Source organism: Mastigoproctus giganteus, chromosome 2, assembly GCF_048544385.1.
Source record: "Mastigoproctus giganteus isolate SK-2022 chromosome 2, ASM4854438v1, whole genome shotgun sequence".
Lineage (NCBI taxonomy): Eukaryota > Metazoa > Arthropoda > Arachnida > Uropygi > Thelyphonidae > Mastigoproctus > Mastigoproctus giganteus.
In genome coordinates this window covers 268,264,194-268,285,766 of record NC_143576.1, presented here as the reverse complement: position 1 = coordinate 268,285,766, position 21,573 = coordinate 268,264,194, and the positions used below count along the sequence as shown (strand labels likewise).

The 21,573-nt window shown below is 42.2% G+C and overlaps 1 protein-coding gene across 2 annotated transcripts in view; it reads left to right on the top strand.

Annotated features, from left to right (window-relative positions):
• The first annotated feature begins 828 nt into the window (after positions 1-828).
• Positions 829-21,573, top strand: part of LOC150090462 (uncharacterized) — a 60,165-nt gene continuing 39,420 nt past the window's right edge. For both annotated transcript variants that reach the window (XM_090389899.1, XM_090389900.1), the window contains exons 1-2: positions 829-1,696; positions 17,794-18,658. In XM_090389899.1, coding sequence (XP_090246025.1) covers positions 1,004-1,696; positions 17,794-18,658 — 1,558 coding nt within the window. In that variant the 5' untranslated portion in view covers positions 829-1,003. The remainder of the gene's footprint in view (positions 1,697-17,793; positions 18,659-21,573) is intronic.

Here is a 21,573-nt window from a genome sequence, read left to right as displayed (position 1 = left end):
CCTTCCCGCGTAGGGTGGCAAAGACTCTACTCCATTAACCTTCAGATCTTTTTCGTGGTGCGTTCAAAAATTCTGTATCAAATTGCTGAAAATCGTGGAGAAAGCGCTCCTACCATCGATCACCCATCAAATTCTCTGAGAGTCCTCGGCAAAAACACTGTGGGACTGCAGGGAGGGCAACTAACCAACCTTGCCACGACCACATCGCACATCATGGAACAAACGCAGCAATTGTCATCTTGACATCGATTCTGCATTGGATGCAGAATGAATCGAATGCAGAATGGTGCATTTTTGCACTACAGAGAATGGCGGGGTGGATCGTGGAGGTGATGAACTTTTTAACAGTGAGGGGATGTCGAACGCGTAGCAGCTGCTGCTGTGAGATCCACCGTAGACGAGAAAATTTGCCGTTGATTTTGTCGATCTGGTTGACAAAGGACATCTTTCGGTCAAACAGAACGCCGAGGTCTGTGTGCGAGGGTACGTTTGGTTGAGTACTGTTGGCACGGATTTTTATTGATAACATGTATTTACACCGATATTATATAATTAATAAGAAGATACACAGCAGGTAACCGTGAAGAGTGTCTCAGATCAGAACAATAATATGAAATCCACCACCGCGCAACTTTCACTGCGCAATCACACGCGCGCGTGTAGAGCGGAGCGATTTCTGTTCTGAACGGCTCTTTTCCACCCAGCCTGGGACTACTTTAACTTCGGCAGAGGTCGCGGAGCAGCGCCACGCCCTTTTTCCGTTCCTTCTGCCCGAGCGTGAAACTGCTGCTGTTCGGAGGAAGTTCTTTATCTCGCGACTCATTTCCGGCGTAAGCGAAACGAACGGCTAGAGCTCGTGCATATGCGTCACCGCGGCCAAAACGGATTTTGCGTCCCGATGAGTAACCTGTTGCGTTCTGCAGTCGAAATCCTCCGAGTGCACCCCGTGGGGGTGCTCAAGGGCGCTTCTTGGCGACCGCTCAAGTAGCAAAACAGCATCGCGATGGCTGCCGAGTGGTTCGCAGTGTTTGTGACTGTGTCCGCAGTGGTGGCGTGTCACTCGAAAGACACCCTGTGCCCCGAGTTGCCGACGTGCTCGTGTCTGCCCAACGGAGACACCGTTTACGTCAAATGCGACCTGCTGAAGGAGCTGCGCAGTCTCCAGGACGTGCTGTGGGGGAAGTTCGAGGGCATCCCGATCGTCCACCTGAAGGTCGTGAAGTGCCCCACGATCGCCGAGCTTCCACGAGGGGCTTTCGAGAACCTGACGATTTACAATTTGGCTCTGAGGTGCCCTCTGACCCGAGTGGATGACGCAGCTTTCGCCGGAATGAACGGAACAACCAATCTCGGACTCCAAAATACGGGGCTGTCCAACATCCCGCCAGCAGTGCGCACTTTCTCGGGGCTGACCCGGCTGTGGCTGGACGGGGGTCGCATCGACGGCTTGGCCGCTGCGGTCTTCGACACTTTACCGAATCTGAAGACTTTATCTCTGTCTATGAACCGGATCGAAACCGTGTCCGAGAACGCCTTCCGGAAGCCCGTCTTGATAGAAATCCTCGATCTGGCGGGGAACTTCATTCGCACCCTCCCCGAGAGCACGTTCGACTCGCTGACGGCATTGAAGACGCTGACCCTCAAAGGAAACCAGCTGGTCTCGGCGGCGGGGCTGCTGAGGGCCCTCGACCCCGTGGTGAGTATGTCGTGGCCATTATTTATTCGCGCGCATAAATGGAACGCCAGGAAACTTCCCGCGAATATCCCTCCCCCATCGGGAAGGTACGGAAATGCGAATGACCTTCGTGCGCGCCCGAGTGAGATTTCCCACAAGGGGGGGGTCTTGGGATCAGTGGGTTGCGTTGTTGCTCGCCGGCGTTAAAATTCGTCCCGGGTTCACAGACGAACGCAACGCAGCGACGCCTCATGGGCGTGGGCCAATAGGATTTATTCGAAACATGCGTGCGCAGTGCCCTAAAGAAAGTTACGGCGCGCATGCAGAACCCGCGTTTGTTCGGACACCAAGTTGGGCCGCTTTTGTGTGCGGAGTACGTTGGGGAAGAATTCTGACGTTTTCGTGTGGGGGGGGAGGGCTTTCAGACGGAATGTGGACACATGTTCTTGCTTGGATGCACTTGTGCGTTCGTTCCCCAACACGGGAAGTAACAAAAGTCGTGTTCTGATTGGTCATTCATTGAAAGGACGAAGAAAAATAATTTTATTATTATTATTATTATCATCAGTTTATTTCTCTTAGAAGAAGACCCGGTCACAGCCACTGGCTAGAGGGTGATCATACATACACAACTATGTTACAAAATATACATCAATGTTACAATTATGAAATACATCAAATACATAATATCTGATTTATAATTATCTGGAATATAAAATATTTGAGTTATTAATTACTCGCAAAGGCTTTTACTACTGTAAACTGGGAAGAACATAATACCGTGACAATTGAAGCATACCTTCTGCTTAAACACACACACACACACACAAGGGGGAGTTTCACCATATTTACATAAACACAAATATTTACAGCCAAACAACGGACAGCATATGAAACAACAGGAATGACCGCGATACAGCAAAATAAAAATTTGAAAGTTCAAATTTCCAGCAGTCGTCTTCTTCTGTGGGGATTAGAGTTGTGTAGATAGGACAATCCTGACATCTATTTCTTGATGAGGTCGGGTTTCCTAAAGCCCAGTGGCTTGTGTCTGGCCGAACATGGTGCTGGAACTGTATCCTTAATTACATCTGTATTTGCAAGTAAGAGTTTCTGAGAACTTCCTTTCTGTAGGATTTGCAATTGCAGAGCTTTTCAGGATTGATTTTGAGGTTGTTAAATAGCTGGATGGTTCCGCAGCTGCCCTGTCTGTTTTAACGAACCGGGTTACATGATCGCACCATTTGGCCAGGTCTAACGATTCTGCTGACCGGATGTGATTGGCCGACCAGGATCGCTGGCCACCCACTATCCTCTTCTCCATGAACGAGTTTATAGCCTGCTTCTTGGATTTCTGGAAACTGTATCTGACTATTGAGTACGTTGAGTATGAACTTTCTGTGGGTGATCTCTTGAATTGGGCATGTAGCCGTTGTTTTTCTTTAAACTGGTGCATAAAGATGCTGGACCACCATGGTTTCGAGTGTGGGCAGATGATGCAAACTCTTGACATGGCCACTCTAGCAATGAAAGACAACGATTTCTGAATCCAAAACGCAGGATCTCATCAACTGATGAATTACCACTGCTTTGCTCACTGGAGTCTTCAATTGGTGGAACTCATGTTTAGTCGTCAGAGCAAAGCTCCGGTAAACCCTTCCCCGTCTGTACCATCACGGAATCTGATCGATGTCTTTTTAGGTTATGATAGATACCAAAGATCCAATCTTCCGTACATTTCGAGGGTACAGCTCTAAAACAGTGTTCACATGCGGCGCTATTTATTTATTTATTAAATCTGTTTATTGCTCTGCTCAAGAGCTATCCCCTGGACAGCAGTAAGCTACGGGGGGGGTGATATATTTCATTAAGAGGTTAAGACAGGGACATGTGTTTGTCAGTTACATGGAGCACATGTATACTTAACCTGAATGGTATACAACTTACAATGTTTATTATTTTACATACCTGAAAGTTGTGCAATACCGAAGTGTCCGAATTAAAGGATATTATTTTATCAAAAGTACCATAAATTAAAAACATGAGAAATATGTAAAAAAAAACAAAGGGTTGAGGCAGTACTTCACCGGTTGTTGCCCAAGGAATTCTTCAATCTTGACTGGCTTACTGCTCACAGCCAGGCGTCTTTGGAGTAACAGATTCTGAGAGAGAGGTCCAGTGACGGCTTCACTTTATTTTATTTTTCATTCATCTTGTCATGGGATGCATTGTCGTGACAATTTTCCTTTCGGTGGCGTTTCATAAGTGTACATTTGCATATGCGTCCGTCAGCTTCTGACGTCTGTATGTATGCTGCTCGCAGAATCTATCCAGGTCGATGGCTAGATTGTTCAGGAAACACGGTAGATGCGTCTCAAGCCTTTCAGTTGTTCAAACTGATTTTGAATGGGAGCCTTAGGTTCACTTGATTTCTTCCGGGAATGCGGGGAGTTTTTATTAGGTCAGTGATGTCAGGGGCGTCGAGTCGTCCTGTGACTAGTCTGGCAAGTGTAAGAAGGTTTGCTGCAACAAATCTTGTTTCCATGGGGTGACTTCGAGATTTATGTAGAGTTGGGCCCTAGAAATGGTGTACTGGTTGCCAGTCCTCCAGTTGAGCTATTTCCGGAGCCAGTGTTCCAGGCTGAGGAACTTGTTGAAATGTGTTGTGGGAGCAGAGGACCAAATGGTTGCTGCATAGAGAGATAAAGTGTAAAATGTGAAGTGTATTTAGGGTCATACGGTACCAGGAGTTTCCCCAATCTCCGCATAGTTTACATTATGCATAGAGGGATATGGGATATAGACATTAGACAACATATTTCGTTACCAGTTCGGCGTAATGAATTCCAGTTAGTTCCTGGAGGATTGCCCACATAGCGGAGTACATTTTGGTTTTTGTGTTCAGGCAGTGAGCCTGGAATGTCAACCCCTCATCTCATACTAATCCGAGATCCTTGTGTGCTTTAACTTTCTGAATGGTGATCCATTGATGGTAAGATTGATATTATTGCGCGACTTCTTCCAGGTGAAGGACATTTGAGCTGTCTTTGCTTGATTAATCTGTAATCCGATGGAAGCCAGATATTGTTGGAGGTTATATACGGTTTTACTTGCATGCAAGGTAGTGCTAAGAACCTGAGTTTGGTCAGAAGATGTGATTAAAAGTTTCAGGTCATCAGCGTATGACTGGAAGTCAGTTTGGGATGCCAGGAACGGTGGCAAATAGGGTTGATGATAGGACTCCGACTTGTGCAGGACACTCCTATTAGTAATGCAAGTTGCCCGAAAGTTGCGATGTGAGATGATGAGATGTCTATGCTCCACGTTTGATTTAATGATGCTGAGAGTTCTTCCTGTGATGTTAAAGTAATGCTGGAGAATGGTGATTAGAGCTGTTATGTCTATTTTCTCATAGGCCGCTTTTATGTCAAAGAAAATAACATCAAGCTGTGTCCTGTTGTTGAGGGCTTTCTGGTAAGGTTGTCCAGGAGGTTGCTGTTAGTCGATCTACCCATAATGATAGAAACAGTGGTCCGCAATGGTGGGCTGGATTGCCTTTTCAAATATCTTGAGGGACCCACAGCCGATGGCAATAGGCCTGAAATCTTGAGGCTGCTTGGGGTCCCTGCATTTAGGGACTAGCCAAACAAAGTATATGTTCCAGATATTTCGAATCTCTCCACTTTCTAGGATTTTATTGAAAATATGTACTAGGAGGTCTCTAATATATGAACTACAGATTTTGATTAGAAACAGAGGTAACCGGTCGTGACCTACTACAGCTTTCAATGGAAGTTTGTTTTTACGATTTCCATCAGATGGCTTTGGGTTATGGTTATGAGTGATATTGGAGGTTTGCAGGGTGGGCCAGAGAGTGTAACAGGGGGTCCAGCATGTGACTGGTCGGTCTGTTAAAAAGTGAGCTCAGTCCATCCTTACATATTTATTCCTTCATAGTGATTTGCTTGTGGCTTTGTTTCTGGAGTCTTTTAGATCTTTTCAGCTTATTCAGGGCAAGTTAGTTGCAGACAAGTCGTTTTTGTCTTAAGAAGTGAGCTTTTGCCTTTTTATAGGTGCTGAATTCTTCGGAGATAGCTGATTTTTTCCATCTTCGGTAAGCCTTCTGCTTCTTGAGGAGATTTTGCTTGATTGTTCGATTAAACAATAGACAGGTTCGGGAGGTGATGCGTATTTCTTTTCCAACTCCTTCTTTGACTATTTCATTAAGTACTTCGGCTAGGTGGCTTAGGGCTACATCAGGAGGGACAGTAAACAGGTGTGAATTCTCTGAGACGTCTGAGGATGATTTCTGGTTTCAGGAATTTTGTAGAAAAGGTTAGTTCTCTCTCACAGGTTTGTTTTCTTTTCTGGGGCAAGTGATGATTGTGATTTTTTTGTAAGGCGATTTCACATGTGATAGGATTGTGGTCGGAGTAGAATTTAAAAGAAGAGATGATCGTAGAGATGCTGTGAAAACTAATTAGTACACTGGACCGAACCTATTGGGAACTCTCTAAAAGGCTACCTGATCAGCTAGTGTATAATCTCGCTGCCTCTACTGTTCCAGATAGTGACTGGAGGGAGTCCGAGTAATTTGTATGCGGGGACGGGGGCATTGTCGAGGCAACGTTACGTCAAGGATCAGGGTATATTCTTACCACGTGCATGCCATATCCAAAAATTTCATTACTTCATACAGCATGTCCCACTCAATTTTTCTTACTATTGAATACACCATGAATTGTCAAACTAATAGAGCAAGCTTATCTGCAAAAAGATCTAAACCTCCCAAGGACTTCCTAATTCATTTCACAAATATACGTGGTCTCAATTCTAATCTCAACGATGTCCATTTCCACTTGCAGTCTGCCAAACCCCATGTCCTTTTTCTCACAGAATCTCAGTTATCGGTTGATTCAACAACTTCTCATCTCAGATGCCCAAATTATTCGCTGTATGATTCCTTTTGCCTCAAAGGTGGTACTTGTGCATATGTCCGTTCTGATATTCCCTGCCAGAGACTTGGTAATTTGGAATCTTCTCTTTTCGATCTTCTCTTGCTTGAAATCTCTCTCTACTTCGTTCTGTCAAATTCATCCGTTGTCTCTACCGTTCTCCCAACTCCACTAATCACTTGGGAGTCTTTGACTTCCTCTCTTTGAAACTGCACCTTTTCCAGTCCCACTTTCCTGATAGTGAGCTGGTGCTATGGACATTTTAATGTTCATAGCACAGCTAGCTTCCGTTTTCTAGTTAGACCGACCCAGCTGGTCGAGATGCTGATGCTTTAGCAATTACTAATGTCGTTTCACAGATTGTTCATTCACCTACAAGAATACGGGACAATCCTAACCATACAGCCAACACGCTCGATCTTTTTTCTCACAAACGACCCTTCTAAGTACACGGTCGAAGTGAGAGGTCCTTCAGGCAGTTCAGATCACAACTTGGTGATTGTCTCTTCTCCAATGGAACCTTTATCTCATGGATATTCCCAACCTCGTGTTGTTTGGCATTACAATAATTCAAAATGGGATGACCTTCGAGATTTCTTTTCTTTTCCTTGGTAGGATTTTACTGTTTCAAAACTTCTCATGTCTGCTCAGATCGTGTCAGTGAAATTATTCTTGTAGGGAGTCTGCACGGGTAGCAGTACAGTTGTATGGTTACCGTCTTCCCCACAGCGGGTGGAAAAGGTCCGGGTTCGAATCCCGTCGATGACGCGAGGAAGGAACTTTAGCGGGATTTTTTCCCCTCCGTGGTCGAGTTAGTTGTTCTCAAGCGTAGATAGCGAGGTTTTTCTTCCAGAAACTGGGGTTCTAACCTTGCAACAATCACTCTGCACATCTTAGATGCCTTTGAACAAAGACAGGAATTGTCAGTTATATATCTTGACATCCATTCCGCATTTGATGCCATCTATATACCTAATCTCCTACGTCTCTTAGAAAACTACTTCAATTTTCGCGGCGATGTTCTCTGGTTCCTAGAATCCTTGTTCGAAAGATCGGAACAAAGACCTTCACGCGTCACATAACTGCCGGTGTACCTCAAGGGGGGGGGGGCCTGTCTGGCATTCTCTTCTCAGCAATCATGGTGCCGTTTGTAACCGACAAGCGCAATTGGATCACATATGCTGACGATGTCAAGCTCCTTACTAGAATATCGCCATCCAACTCGGCAGCCAAAATCACTCAGCGAATCACTAGCAAACTGCAGGATATGGCTGACTACCTCAATACCTTCAACCTCCAAATCAACACCCTAAAATCGGCACAAATAACTTATCTAAAGGGCAGCCCAACAACTTTGGAGCCTGTGCTTAACGGCTCCTCAGTTCCAAGTGTTCAAACACACAAAGATCTGGGAGTCGTTTTCGACTCCAAACTATCTTTCAACGATCACATAAACCTCATACAGTCGAGGCTGAATTCACTACGCTGGGTCGCTAAACAACAGCTGCTCCACACCACCGACCCACAACTGGTAAAAAGATACATCGTATCGATCCTTTACCCGATAATACTGTATGCTTCAGAGATATGGGCCTTGGCCGCCGAATCCAACATTAAAAGAATATTCTCTGCCGAATTCTGGCTTCTAAAATGGGCCAACAGCAAACTCCACCTTCCCCCAGCTCACAGATCAACGCAGTTAGCAGAAGCTCTTCAACTACGCAGGCTCCGGTCCTACATCGGAGAAAGAAGGCCACCGGTACAGAGCCGAACTTCTGGGATCATTGCTCTTGGCGCATTCCTTCCCCTTGTCTCCGGTCCTCAGCACATCATCATCATCACCAGCCATTTTCAATCCACTGCAGGATGAAGGCCTCTCCAGCAACTTTCCAGTTCCTTCTGTTTTGAGACTGGCCATCCATTTACTACCCAAAAACTCATGAATTTCATCTATCCATCTCCGCCTTTGTCTTCCAGGTTTTCTTCTAGCTCCTCTTGGGTACCATTCTGTTATTTTCTTAGTCCATCTGTCATCATGTCTTCGAGCTTTGTGTCCTGCCCAAGACCATTTTAGTTCTTTAGTTTTGATAAGAATGTCCTTTACTTGAGTTTGCTGCCTAATCCTTGTGTTTCTCTTCTTATCTAACAGTCTGATTCCCAATATAATTCGTACCATTCTTCGCTGTGTAGTTCTCAGCTTCTCTTCCATTCTTTTGGTGAGTGCCCAAGTTTCACTTCCATAAGTCATGGTGGGGAGTATACATTGATTCATTATTTTACGTTTCAGACAAACTGGGATATTGCTCTTCAGTATGTGACTATATTTCCTGAATGCTATCCATCCAAAATTTATTCTTCTCTTGACTTCCAGCCATTTATCATTATTACAGCTAATAACTTGTCCCAGATAAGTATATGACTCCACCTTTTCAATTACTGCTCCTTCAATCATTATTTCCCTTTCCGTGGCATACTTGTTCATCATTACTTTTGTTTTAGCTATATTCATCTTTAGTCCAAAATCCTTACTAACTGATTAAGATTTCCCTCTCATTCTTTGGGATCGTGGCTTATGACCACAATGTCATCTGCAAATCGTAAATGGTTTAGGTACTCTCCGTTCACATTGACTCCTTTCTGCGACCAGTCTAATCTTCTGAAAGCTTCCTCAAGGGCAGCAGTAAACAGCTTCAGAGATATTGTGTCTCCTTGTCGAACTCCTTTCTCGATTTTAAATTTCCTACTGTTTTTGTCTAGTCTAATAAAGGAGGTAGCACTCTCGTATATTTTCTTCAAAATCATAATATATGGGGTATCAATGCCTTGTCTTTCCAGTGCCCGAAACATTGCCTTATGCTGTATGGAGTCAAACGCCTTTTCATAATCCACAAATGCCAGGCATAATGGTGTTTTATATTCATTTGCTTTCTCTCTTTTTAGCTGTGATATTACATGAAGGTGATCCATAGTTCAGAATCCTGTCCTAAAGCCGGCTTGCTCTTTCGGTTGATTCTCATCAAGTATTCTTTCTAATCTGTTAGTAATGACCCTTGTGAATAACTTGTAGATGTGGGATAACAAGCTAATTGGTCTATAATTTCCAATTTCTGATTTATCTCCTTTCTTATGCAGCAAAACTATAATTGCATTATTCCACTGCTTAGGCATCACACCTTTTCTAATGCACTTTGTGAAGAGCCTTGCCAGTTTTTGTGTTATGTCTCTTCCTCCCAATTTTAACAACTCTACAGTAACTTCATCTTCCCCCGGGGCTTTCCGGTTCTTCATTTTCTTCAATGCATGTTCTACCTCATCAGGAAGAATATCGGGTATGTCGTATGTGTTGCTACTTTGCAATCCATGTTCCCCACTGCTTGTATCATTCCCTCGCTCCTTGTATAGTTCTCTATAGTAGTCTTCTGCTATTTGAATTATGCCTTCTCTGCTGTTTATAAGTACACCATCGCTATTCCTCCGTTTCAGTATCATTTGTCTTTCTGTATTACTGCTCATGGCTGCTGATTTAAATCCTTTGTTTTCCCTTAATGCTTGTTCTACTTTTCTTGTGTTAAATCTTCTTATGTCTTCTCTGAGTCTCTTTCTAATGGCTTTGCATAACTCAGTATACTCAATTTTCTCCCTGTCAGTGTTTTTCTTGCTCTTCATTTGTCGTCTTCGGTTCATCATGACAAGTGTTTCTTGACTAATTTTTTCTTCTTTGGATTTCTGTTTCCCTATAGGTTTCTTGGGCTTTATCACTTTCAGAAAGTTGTAATATTCCTCGTCAATATCTTGGTCCTGAGCAGTCTGCAGAAGCTCCAACTTGTTCTTAAGTTCCAGTACATACTGCTTTTTCTCCTCTTCTGTTATCTCAAAGACTTTTGTATTATTTACTCGAGTCAGTTTTTTCCTTTCCTTTCCTACATCTATATCAAGTGTACATCTTACTATTCTGTGATCACTTCCAACATTTACCTTATTCAGGACGGTAACATCATTCACAATATATCTTCTGTTAGTGAGGATGAAGTCGATTTCATTAGTTGTTAATCCATTTGGACTCTTCCATGTCCACTTTCTGTTCACCCTTTTCTTGAAAAAAGTGTTCATTACTGACAGTCCTTGAGATTCTGCAAATTCCACAAGTCTTTCACCTCCTTTATTTCTTTCACCAATTCCAAAATTTCCTATAGTTCCCCTTTCTGCGCTGTTTTGCCTTTTTCCAACCTTAGCTTTGAAGTTCCCCATAATAATAGTGTAGTGGGTTTTCTGCTCATCTAGAAGACTCTCAATTTCGGTGTACATTTCTTCAACCTCTTCATCATCATGGCTCGATGTTGGTGCATAAATCATTATAATCTTTAGCTTGTACCTCTTAGAAATCTTGAGTATTAGTCTTGACACCCTTGGTGATGTAATTTTGAATTCCAAAATGTTGTTTTTAAAATCTTTATGGACCAGAAACCCAACTCCACCTTCACTCCTTTCACTGTTTCCATTGGTGTACAGCAGATTTCCACTTGATAAACTTATAAGTGATTCATTTCTTCTTCTTGTTTCAGCCAAACCGATGATATTCCAATTCACATTTTCTAATTCCTCTTCCAGCTCTAATATCCTGTCTTCACCGATGAGTGATCGTACGTTATAACAGGCCAAGTTCAGTTTCCGTGAATGGCAGCCTGGTCGTACCCAGAGATTATTAGCACCCTCTGCTTCCACTCTGATCCTCTTGCTGCCGTAAGAGGGAGAGTGAAAGCTGCTGGGGACTGAGGGCCATTTGTCATATGCTGGAGGGTTTGGTCTTTTCCTCTTCACGCTGACCAGGTGCCTTGAAGAGAACCACTCTATACGTTCGTTGCCACCTAAGTGACATAACAGGGCTTACCATCGAGAAGGTGTGCATGAGTGGATATTAGGGAGGCAGGCCAACCGGACTTGTCCTAAATCTTCTATAATAGAGAGATATTGGATCCATCAGTGTTTTAGGCTGAGTGTCTGATAAATAACACACAGGATACCTGTTCCCCTCTAAGCCCCTTAAGCACAGCTGCTAGCAAACCGTAACCGGCTAGTACTAACCGACAGATTCCTGCCAAAGCAAATGCTGCCCTCACTGCAAGCCATCGACGGGGACCTCCAAGAAGTGGTCGATAATAAAAAATACAGGAAGGGTATCCTCGTCGAACTGAAAATGTAAAACTGTGCTTTGTTAATAATCTGATGTAACTTATGTTTTTCTCATGTATCTTTTGTAAACCCCTGGCACCACCATGCCGTGACGGGACTAATTGTATGTCTATCATTTCTGCAATTAAAAATTCTATTCTATTCTATATTTTTTCGTCCAGGGAAACAAGTAAATCGACCAGAGAACACATGCAATTTACAGACAGAAAGACAGGTTTATGTAATAAATTACGGAGAACCCTAATATAATAATTTGATTTTTTTTTTTATTCTTGTAGGAATGGAATCTTTTATTACACACTGCTACTTTAAATTCATGTCTTTTTTTTCTAAATCTTTGTTTTCAAATGAATGTGCTATATCTATTCAAGAGAAGAACAGCCGTAGCACATTTATCGTCGCATATCGTAATTTGTTCGTATCGAAATCTCCACATTCATTATTTGCTTACACCAAAGCTCGCAACAATTGTAAAGCAGTTATTAATCAATCGAAACTAGATTTTGAACAGGCTGAGTGTAGAAAACTTGCTAATGGCAGCCGAGCATTCTGGTCTGCCAAAGATATTGGACGCAACTTTTGCCCATCTCTGCTCCCACCTCTGTGCAAACCAGATGGTTCTGTTGTCACTTCAGCCAAGGATAAAGCTGACCTGCTAGCATCCCATTTTTCTGCCACCTCATGTATTAATGATCTTGGTAAAACATCTCACCATTCCCAACACGCTCCTTTCAATGCCTCCTGTGGTCTTCCGTCAAAAGGAAGTCAGAAGGATTTTAACGAATCTTGATGCTAATAAAGATTCAGGTCCCTATGGTATTTCTTCACTTGTTCTCAAAACCTGTGCTCCTGAACTAACCCGTGTTCTTTGCCACCTTTTTGCACTTTCTTATTCTAAAGGTGTTTTTCCTTCTGCTTGGAAATTTGCTCATATTCAGCCAGTTCCTAAAAAGGGTAGTAGTAATATAGTATAGTATATATACTAATGACAAGGGTGGCACCCTGGCTTGAGGCTATCTCCACCTATGTAATCTGTAGGCCCAGAATTCCATATTACGGTGTGAAATGTAAGTGTGTGTAAAATTAGTCATCTCTGCCACCAGGGAGCATCCACCATCAGGGCAGATGCACCCCGGCGTCCAACCTGACACAAAGAGCCGGGCCTATACCGCTGACATTGTTTGCGCAAAAATGTACTAAAAAAATCTCGCACCCACCGGTAGTTAATGCAAGACCAGCGGATGTCAGCAAAATCCCACTCGTAGGTCGCCCAAACCTATGAACCGCAAAAAAAAAAAAAAATAAATAAATAAAAAAAACTGCCTTTTTTTTTTTTTTTTTTTTTTAATTTTGTGCCAGCAAAAAAAAAAAAAAGTGTACAGTAAAAAACTTACAATCAATCGGTCAATCAGTACTTATCATAATTAATATTTATCATCTCCTTTTAAAGATATTCAGATTCATTACCCATATGAAAGTCACCTTACTCCTTTTTTAATTCCCCCTACAGTATTCATAAGGGACAGTCATAAAGAATGTGGTTCCAGAATTCCAAATAACTACAAAAACACGATGGGTTGGCCACTAATCCAAAACTTAACAGCTTGCTGTTAAAAGACCCGTGACCACTTAAAAAAAAGTGGTCTCCATTTCAGGGAAAAACCACTTAGTAACTTTATGATTCCACACACTTCAGGAACAAACAATCTAGTTACAGCTCCAATGTCACTTGAGTTCCACCTATCCTGCCACCTTTCAATTAAAAAGGTTCGTAATTATCTTTTTGGCCCGTGGTATACCCATAGGTGTATCACTAGTAATATCCAGGAATGTTAGGGTTCTGCCTTTCCTCAAATAATAAGGAAAAGCTCTATAGGCAATATACAAATCCAGGGGAATCGCCCCAGCTAAAACCTGTATAGCATTTGTTGAAACTGTTCTATAGAATTTGAATGAGGCTAACATCGTCTTCCTCTGTACAGACTTAAATCTAACGTTAACTACTCAATTATACCACACATTCGCACCATATGCTATTAAAGGCAAAAAAAAAAACTGCTTTATAATACAATGTTAAAACCTTCTTTTTAAGGCTCCACTCACATTTACTTATTCTTATCACTGCGGATGAAAATGTTTTGACCTTATCACTCAAATGTCAAATGTGGCAAAAAAGATAACTGCGTGTCAAAAATTATTCCTAAGTGCTTAGTCACCTCCACCATTGGAATTTGTTTACCCTCCAATAAGATCCTTGGAGGTCTACCTGGATCCAATCTACATTTAAAAAACCATCGTAAGAGTTTTCTTTGAAGAAATTTTTAACTTATGCAGTCTAGCCCATAAGACTAAACTCTCCATTACAATCTTAGCATTTACTTCTAACATCAATCTGGACCTACCTCGAAAACAGATAAACACACCATCTGTATATGCTACCATTTTGAAAAACTCAAATTTTTCCTGCAGCCATAAATTCAACATGTTTAATACGTATTGAGGAAATATTACAACCATTTTAATTTTTGCATTGTTCTCGATGAGATCAATCCCAAGGATCTTATTCACATTTAATTTCCCACAGATATCTTTTAATTCTGTCAAAGTAAATAGCTGAAACTCAACGGGACAACAGGATTTACGATTATCTTGTCTAATCTGCATTTGTTCAAAATTATCATCAACAGCATCATCTTCTGGAAACAAAATCTGAATAATCGTACTAACTGTAGAATTCCAATCACTAGATTCCACCTGCTCACTAATAACTGTCGAAAAAAAATAATGATACTGCCTTTTATCATTAGTAAGTTTGTAAACAAGACCCCAGGGATCTGAATTACCAGTTTCATTTATCGAATTTGCCAGGGTTTCATTTACCAAATTCTACCTAAAGGTGACAAATCTCTCCCATCCAATTATCGTCCCACTAAAATTAAAATTACTTCTACTCTTTCTAAAGTAATGGAGAAATCAATTAACCACCAACTCTTAAACTACATAGAAACCTTCCGTCTGATCAGCTATCGCCAGTATGGATTCCATCAGTGTCGATCCACTTGTGATATTTTGGCTTATGGTACCCATTTATGGACTAATTCAAAGGAAAACTTTGGTGAAGCTGAAGCAGTTGAGTTTCACTAGGTGGCCTCCAGGCAGCAGCTGACACCCAGGCAACTGTTGCGTGGTGCCCGTCCCAAGGCACGTGGAATGCATGGGTCTGCTAATCTCTGTGTGCTAACAGCACAAAAACCTCGCACCCAATAGTAGACGTGCTAGACCAAAGGGTACCCGCAATCCTGCTCTCAGGGTGGCTACTCCTGGAAGCCAGCAAAAGCAAAGAAATAAATATATTAACGTGTAGGTTAGTGCAAAAGCATCATTTTAACGTAGCCATCTACCAAAGTAGTTAAATTAATTAATTAAATTGGCATCGTTTTGATTTTATCTCATATTGTGAATGCCTTCACAACGGGTTCCCATGGTATTGTACTACCTCGAATAAATAACACTTCACCAGTGGAGAAGACTGTTGTTATTTATTCTCAGCGGATACCACCACCACCACCACCCAGACGGCACCGTTTTGAAATATGGAATGGGATAAAGTTCTCGGTTATCCTCATACTATCCCTATTAGACTTAGAAAAGAGATAAAGATGTAGGAAGGTGATAGTAGGAGAGGTAGAGGAAGGACATGCCGTAGAAGGATGAAAGAGACAGTTGCTCATTCGACTCACACTCAAAGCTCATATATTCCTCGAATAGGCAACGCTTCCCCAGTAGAGAAGATTGTTGTTACCTATTCGAGAAAACTCAGTGGCCATCAGGCCCCCCAGACGGCACCGTTTCAAAGCTTGTTGGCTTCTCTTCGGTGGGTGGACAGGTACCCTGGTGTTGCAATAGTGACAACCCAGTTATGAAGTATAACTTCACAATATGAGAGATGCCTGATGGTGTGCAGTGATGTCGATTATAAATTATTTAATAATTTATATATTTATATATTTAATATATAAATATATATATTTATATTTATAAATTTATAAATTTATAGAAATAAATATAATAATAAAAGATAATGAAATAAATAATAAAAAAAATAGTAATAATAAATAAATAAATAAAAATAAATTGTTGATGCGAAACATCCTTGTGGGCACCTACAAAAATTTCAACCGAGTAAATCTGATTGGTCACGTAAGTGATTATGTCACCCGCGTCCTCCGGCAGAGGCGCTTCTCACGCTCCCACCACTAGTCTGTGCCGTAGTGTAATCGACACGGCGGTAGTGTGATTAGAGCGAGTGACGCATATTTTCGTGACCCATACGATATATCGAGTTCTAGTGAAAAATTCAAACGCTATTCGCTTGAAATTCGTCGAACTGCATTAGAAAAACACAATAAAATTTGAGTGTTCAACGATGCCGAAGTCAAGTTCAGAGCATTCTCGAGTGTATCGAGCAAGAGTGAAAGAAACAAGACGTGAGAAAATGAAGACGAAGGTAGCAATTAAGCGATAAAGACTATCGAGACTACCTAAAAGATAAACAGAAAATGAACCGCTGGATTTAGCCCTGGCTTCAACCAGCAATGCTGCTCCATTGATGCACCCGAAGTGAGTATTAATTTTGTACAACGGAACATTTCTCCAATTGCGGAGAGGATGGATTTAAATGACCAACTCCTTTTCCTTACACCGACTGCTCTTTAAACCAACCGATTTCATTGGCACTCGCAGTCATGAACACTGCAGGTTTACCGAGCTGTCTAATTATAACGAACAGACCGCGCTTACGTTGAGCCCAGTTGTAGGACGAGTTTGGAATTGTCCTTTGGAAGACCACTGTCCAATTTCATTGAAATCGCGAGTATAAATCCCTTACTTTAGTTATCATAACTCTTTTGTACCTTGGCTTCCAGCAGAAATTATGGAAATTTGTGAATGATCAATAAAATATTTACGATACAAAAGTTCTTTTATTTCGTAATCAATACATTGAAATCAAAATACTAAAAGAAACGGGAAGGAAGTTTCACGTAAAACCATCTACCGCGCATGCTTGGCACACGCATCATTTTTTTTTATTTACATATAGAGTAGTGCTAAGAACCTGTTTTTCATCAGATGACTGATGTAAAGTTCCAGGTCATCAGCATATGACTGGAAGTCAGTTTGGAATGCCAAGAAGGGCTCTTGAGCTGTTGCAAAAAGCTGTGATGTGAGATGATGAGATGTCTAAGCTCCAGGATTGATTTAATTATATTGAGAGTATTGCCTGTAATGTCGAAGTAATACTGGAGAATGGAGATTAGAGCTGTTACGTTGGCCGCTTTTATATCAAAGAAAATAACATCGAGCTGTGGCCTGTCATTGAGGGCTTTCTGGATTCTTATAAGGTTGTCCATGAGGTTGCTATTAGTAGACCTCCCCTTAAACATTGTATTGAGATAGCCTGTAGTTGAAACAGGGGTCTGCAATGAAGAACTAAATTGCTTTTTCAAATATCTTAAGGAACCGACTGCTGAGGTCTAAAACCTTACGGCCGCTTGGGATCTCTGCTCTTATAGACCAGACGAACATAGTATGTCTTCCAGATGATGCAAGAAAGCAAATTTACGGAACACTGGCCAAAAAAAAAAAAAACAAAAAAAGCTTCCACATCATCTGTCCATTCCCTGCAATAATTTGTTCAGTTCTTTCTTGAATTTATTCAAATCACCCACCTCCACAACACCAGTTTTGAGTTTGTTCTAAGAAGAAACCATCCACTGGCAGAAGGCAAACCTCCGCACATCTATCCTGTAACCATCCTTCCTCAATTTTAATTACTACTCCTATTATTACTACTCTATTACTAGTAATGTCACTACTCTTATGCTACTTGTATTACTATTTATTACTACTCTCGCGATTTCCAAGACTTCTTCAACAATTGCACAACTAACTGACACGTTTTGTTTCTTTCAGACCATCAATCTTTATGACAACAGGCTTTCCAGCGTGGATGAACTTCTCCACCCTAACATGCTGAAAGTGAGGACCATCATCCTGGCCAAAAATCCGCTGAAAAAGATTCCTTTGGAGACTTTTAGGAATGTTCCGCTGATTGAAACTTTGGATTTGTCCGGAACAGAAATCGACCACGTGGACAGAGACCTCTTCCAAGCTATGCCGAAGATTGTGAACCTGTGGATGATTGGAAACAAACTTACCTCTCTTCCTTCCAGGAGCTTCTATAACCTGAACCACCTGAAAAACCTTGACTTTAGCGAAAACAGCCTCACGTCTATCGATGACGTCTTTCAGTTGATGGTGTTGCACAGTTTAATTCTGAAGAAAAACCAGATCACTGCACTTGGAGAAGCCTTAAACGGACTTCCAAATTTGTCTTTTCTGTCCTTGATCTCCAACAATCTGACTGCGATAGAAAGCGATAACTTCAAGGGAAACACAGGCCTCAGGGAGCTGCACTTGAATGAGAACCAGATCTCTTTTTTGGCCAAAGATTCCTTCTCAGAGCTGATGAGGCTTCAAATTCTTTCTCTGAATTACAACGCTCTATCTAACCTTAATGACTCGCTGCACCATCTGAAGAATCTGGAGACCCTCCGGCTGGCGTATAACAACCTGAAACAGATTACGTACACAGACTTCATGAGCCTAACCAAAGTTCAAGACCTAACCCTAAGGAAAAACGAGCTTCTATCCGTGCAAGGCGCTTTCAGTGGCATGCCAAGGCTGAGGAGATTGAATCTTATAGAAAATAATCTGACCACCCTGAGCTCTCATTCTTTTCACTCCATGAAGTCTCTGCAATACTTGTACTTAAACAGTAAGCAACCAACCTCTGTGTGTGTGTGTGTGTGTGTGTGTGTGTGTGTGTGTGTGTGTGTGTGTGTGTGTGTGTGTGTGTGTGTGTGTGTGTGTGTGTGTGTGTGTGTGTGTGTGCAGAATACTATCGGCCTTCCATTTATTTCTAATAGAAAAATAGTGAAAGATGGTGCTTCACAATTCCTTTAAACCATTCGTGACCACCGCGCAGAGAGTCAGTTTAACCTTGCGCTAATCCCGAAAGTTGTACAGAACTCTGACTACAATGTTCCAATTTTGTTCTTCCGAACTGAGTTCTCACGATCCTCTCTTTGTGACACAGAGAATGGTCCTCGGATGGTGTAGGCGGCTCTTATAAAAAATCGCACAATGCAGAGCACACAGAATTATTCAGAAGATCAATGTAGGATGCGGCATTCGTGGTTCCATGCATTGACCACAGTAGACTTAGTCCAGACCACGAGAAACATTATCCGATCATGACCCTCCCTCCTCCTAGCTTCACAAGTGGAACAACACCCTCATATAGAAACAAAATGACGCGTGTTCTCCATTCACACGCATGCCCATTAGGTATGAAGAATCTGTAGCGTGATTCTTGGCTGCACTGGACTGATTTCTCCTGATCCACAGTCCAGGTTCAGCATGTCTCGCGTGTGTTTTTTTTTTTTTTTTTTTTTTTTTTTTTTTTTTTGTTATCTCCTGCGAAAACTGACGCCGTTTCGGGTAAACACGGCTCCTGTTGGTCACAGTGGTATCGTGTCACAAGAGGGACAGGAGGGCTATTGGTCTGTAAGAGCTTGGTTTTTCTGGAGGCCTTTTAGGATTTTTAAGTATTAGCTGGATATTTGCTGATTTACAATCTTCGGAGTACGCTTCTTCAGATAAACAATAATTGAAGAGTTAGAGAAGGAGATCAGGTGAGATTTCTGCCACCTTCTTTACAATCTCGGGCTCAAGGAGGCCAGCGCGTAGAAATTGCCTGTTTTTAAGTTTGGTAACAGCAAGTTTCAGTTTCTCAAGAGAGGAGTGATCTTCTTTGGTTTCAGTATTGTAGGAAACGTTTTGGTCACAGCGTACATAGGGCCTGGGTCAGAGTTCATGCTGGTTGTATGAATATGCTATCCAAAATGTTGTTCACCGATTGATGCCAATTGATGGCCATAATTCCTTGAAGAGTGATGGTAGACGCTTTCACCATCATCTGTAAGGGTGATGGTAGAAGCACCTACCATCTTCCCTGGGAAGTTTGTTAGTACACCACCTCCCAGGGATCAGTGTTTCCAGTAGTGGCCACCAATGGCTCCAGGAAACACGTTTTCTCTGTCGGATGAGAATTGCATAGGAATTTCTAACTACTCTGTACTGTTGTCTCAGTGCTACTTCTGGTGTGGGGCCAGTATCTTTTGGCCCTTTGAAAGGTTTTCCTCTTAAGTTTACCTCCTTTCGGAGCGCTGTAATTCTGGGCACCACCACGGTACGGCATTAGGGGATGAGGTTTTCTCATGAATGTTGCATTGCCTGCGTTTGTGATAGCTGTGGTGACTGCTCTTTGGTGGGCATCTGGGTCAGACATATGAGGGCCATACGCCTGCAGGTGATAGGTGGAGGCATCCAAAGCATCAGTAGAGGTATTCCAGTTGGGATTGGTAATTGAGTACCTGTTAGGTTTTGAGTTTGTCTGCTGGGGATATGTGCAAGTCTTTCTGAATGTGATTGCTCGGTGATCAGAGGTGCTCCAGAAATCCTGGATGCACAAGCTGGTGATGTTCCCCGCTGTCTGCCGGGTGGCCAGGAAGATATCAACATTAGCTTCCCACATTGAGTTGCAAAAATTGGCAAATTGTTTGGAAGTTTTTATTATGGAGCAGTGAGATTTTTGTGTTGTATTCTTCCGGCCTCTGCCCATTGCGAGTGCCACTGTGGTCTGTTAGCATTTTCTGTTAGCATTAGAAGAGGCACTTGCAAGAAAGCAAGCTTATACAGCATCAGCCGAAGGAAAAAAAAAAAAAAAAAAACCTTCCCCTTTCACCTGATCCATTCATTCCAAATGTTTGTCTAGTTCTGCCTTGAATCTATTTAAGCTATCAACTTCTGCAACGACAGATGGAAGTTTGTTCCAGCAATCAACCACTCGGTGTCTAAAGGCAAACTTCCACACATCTGTCCTACATCTGTCTTTACTCAGTTTGAATTTATGTCCCCTCATGTTTGTAATCTGCGCAAGAGGAAGAATTTCCTCAACATTCAGCTTGCTCATCCCATTCAAGGCTTTATACACCTCAATCAGATTACCTCGCAGGTGCTTACTCTCCAGAAGCTGCAATTTGCAGATTTAAGCCTTTCTTGGTAAGAGTACCCCTTGCTCCGCTCAGCAATCTTGTTGTCCTTTGTACTCGTTCTAGCAACTCTACATCCTTCCTAAAATGAGGCCTGCAGACCTGTCCACCGTACTCTAGGTATTGCCCGACCATTGCCTTGTACAAGGAGATAATCACCTCCTTATCCCTCCTCGCAAAATTCCTGAATATCATTGAGAAGACCCCTTCTCTGGCAGCCTGTCTGCATTGATCAGAAAACTTCATATCCGACTGCACAATTAACACCAGGTCCTTTTCGTTCTTCAGCACCGTCAGTGTAGTACCCCACAGTTGGTACGTTTCTCTTCAGTTATTGCTACCCATATGCAGTACTTTGCATTTGCCAAGGTTAAACTTCAGTTGCCACTTCTCAGCCCATCTGCCTAATTTTTCTAGGTCCTGTTGCAGTAGCATACTGTCTTCACTATCGTTAACAACCCTCCCAACCTTTGTATCATCTGCAAACTTGGACATTAAACCTGATATATCTTCACCAATATCATCGAAAAATATACAAAACAATGTTGTGCGAGTGAACCAGAAAAATGAGCGACAA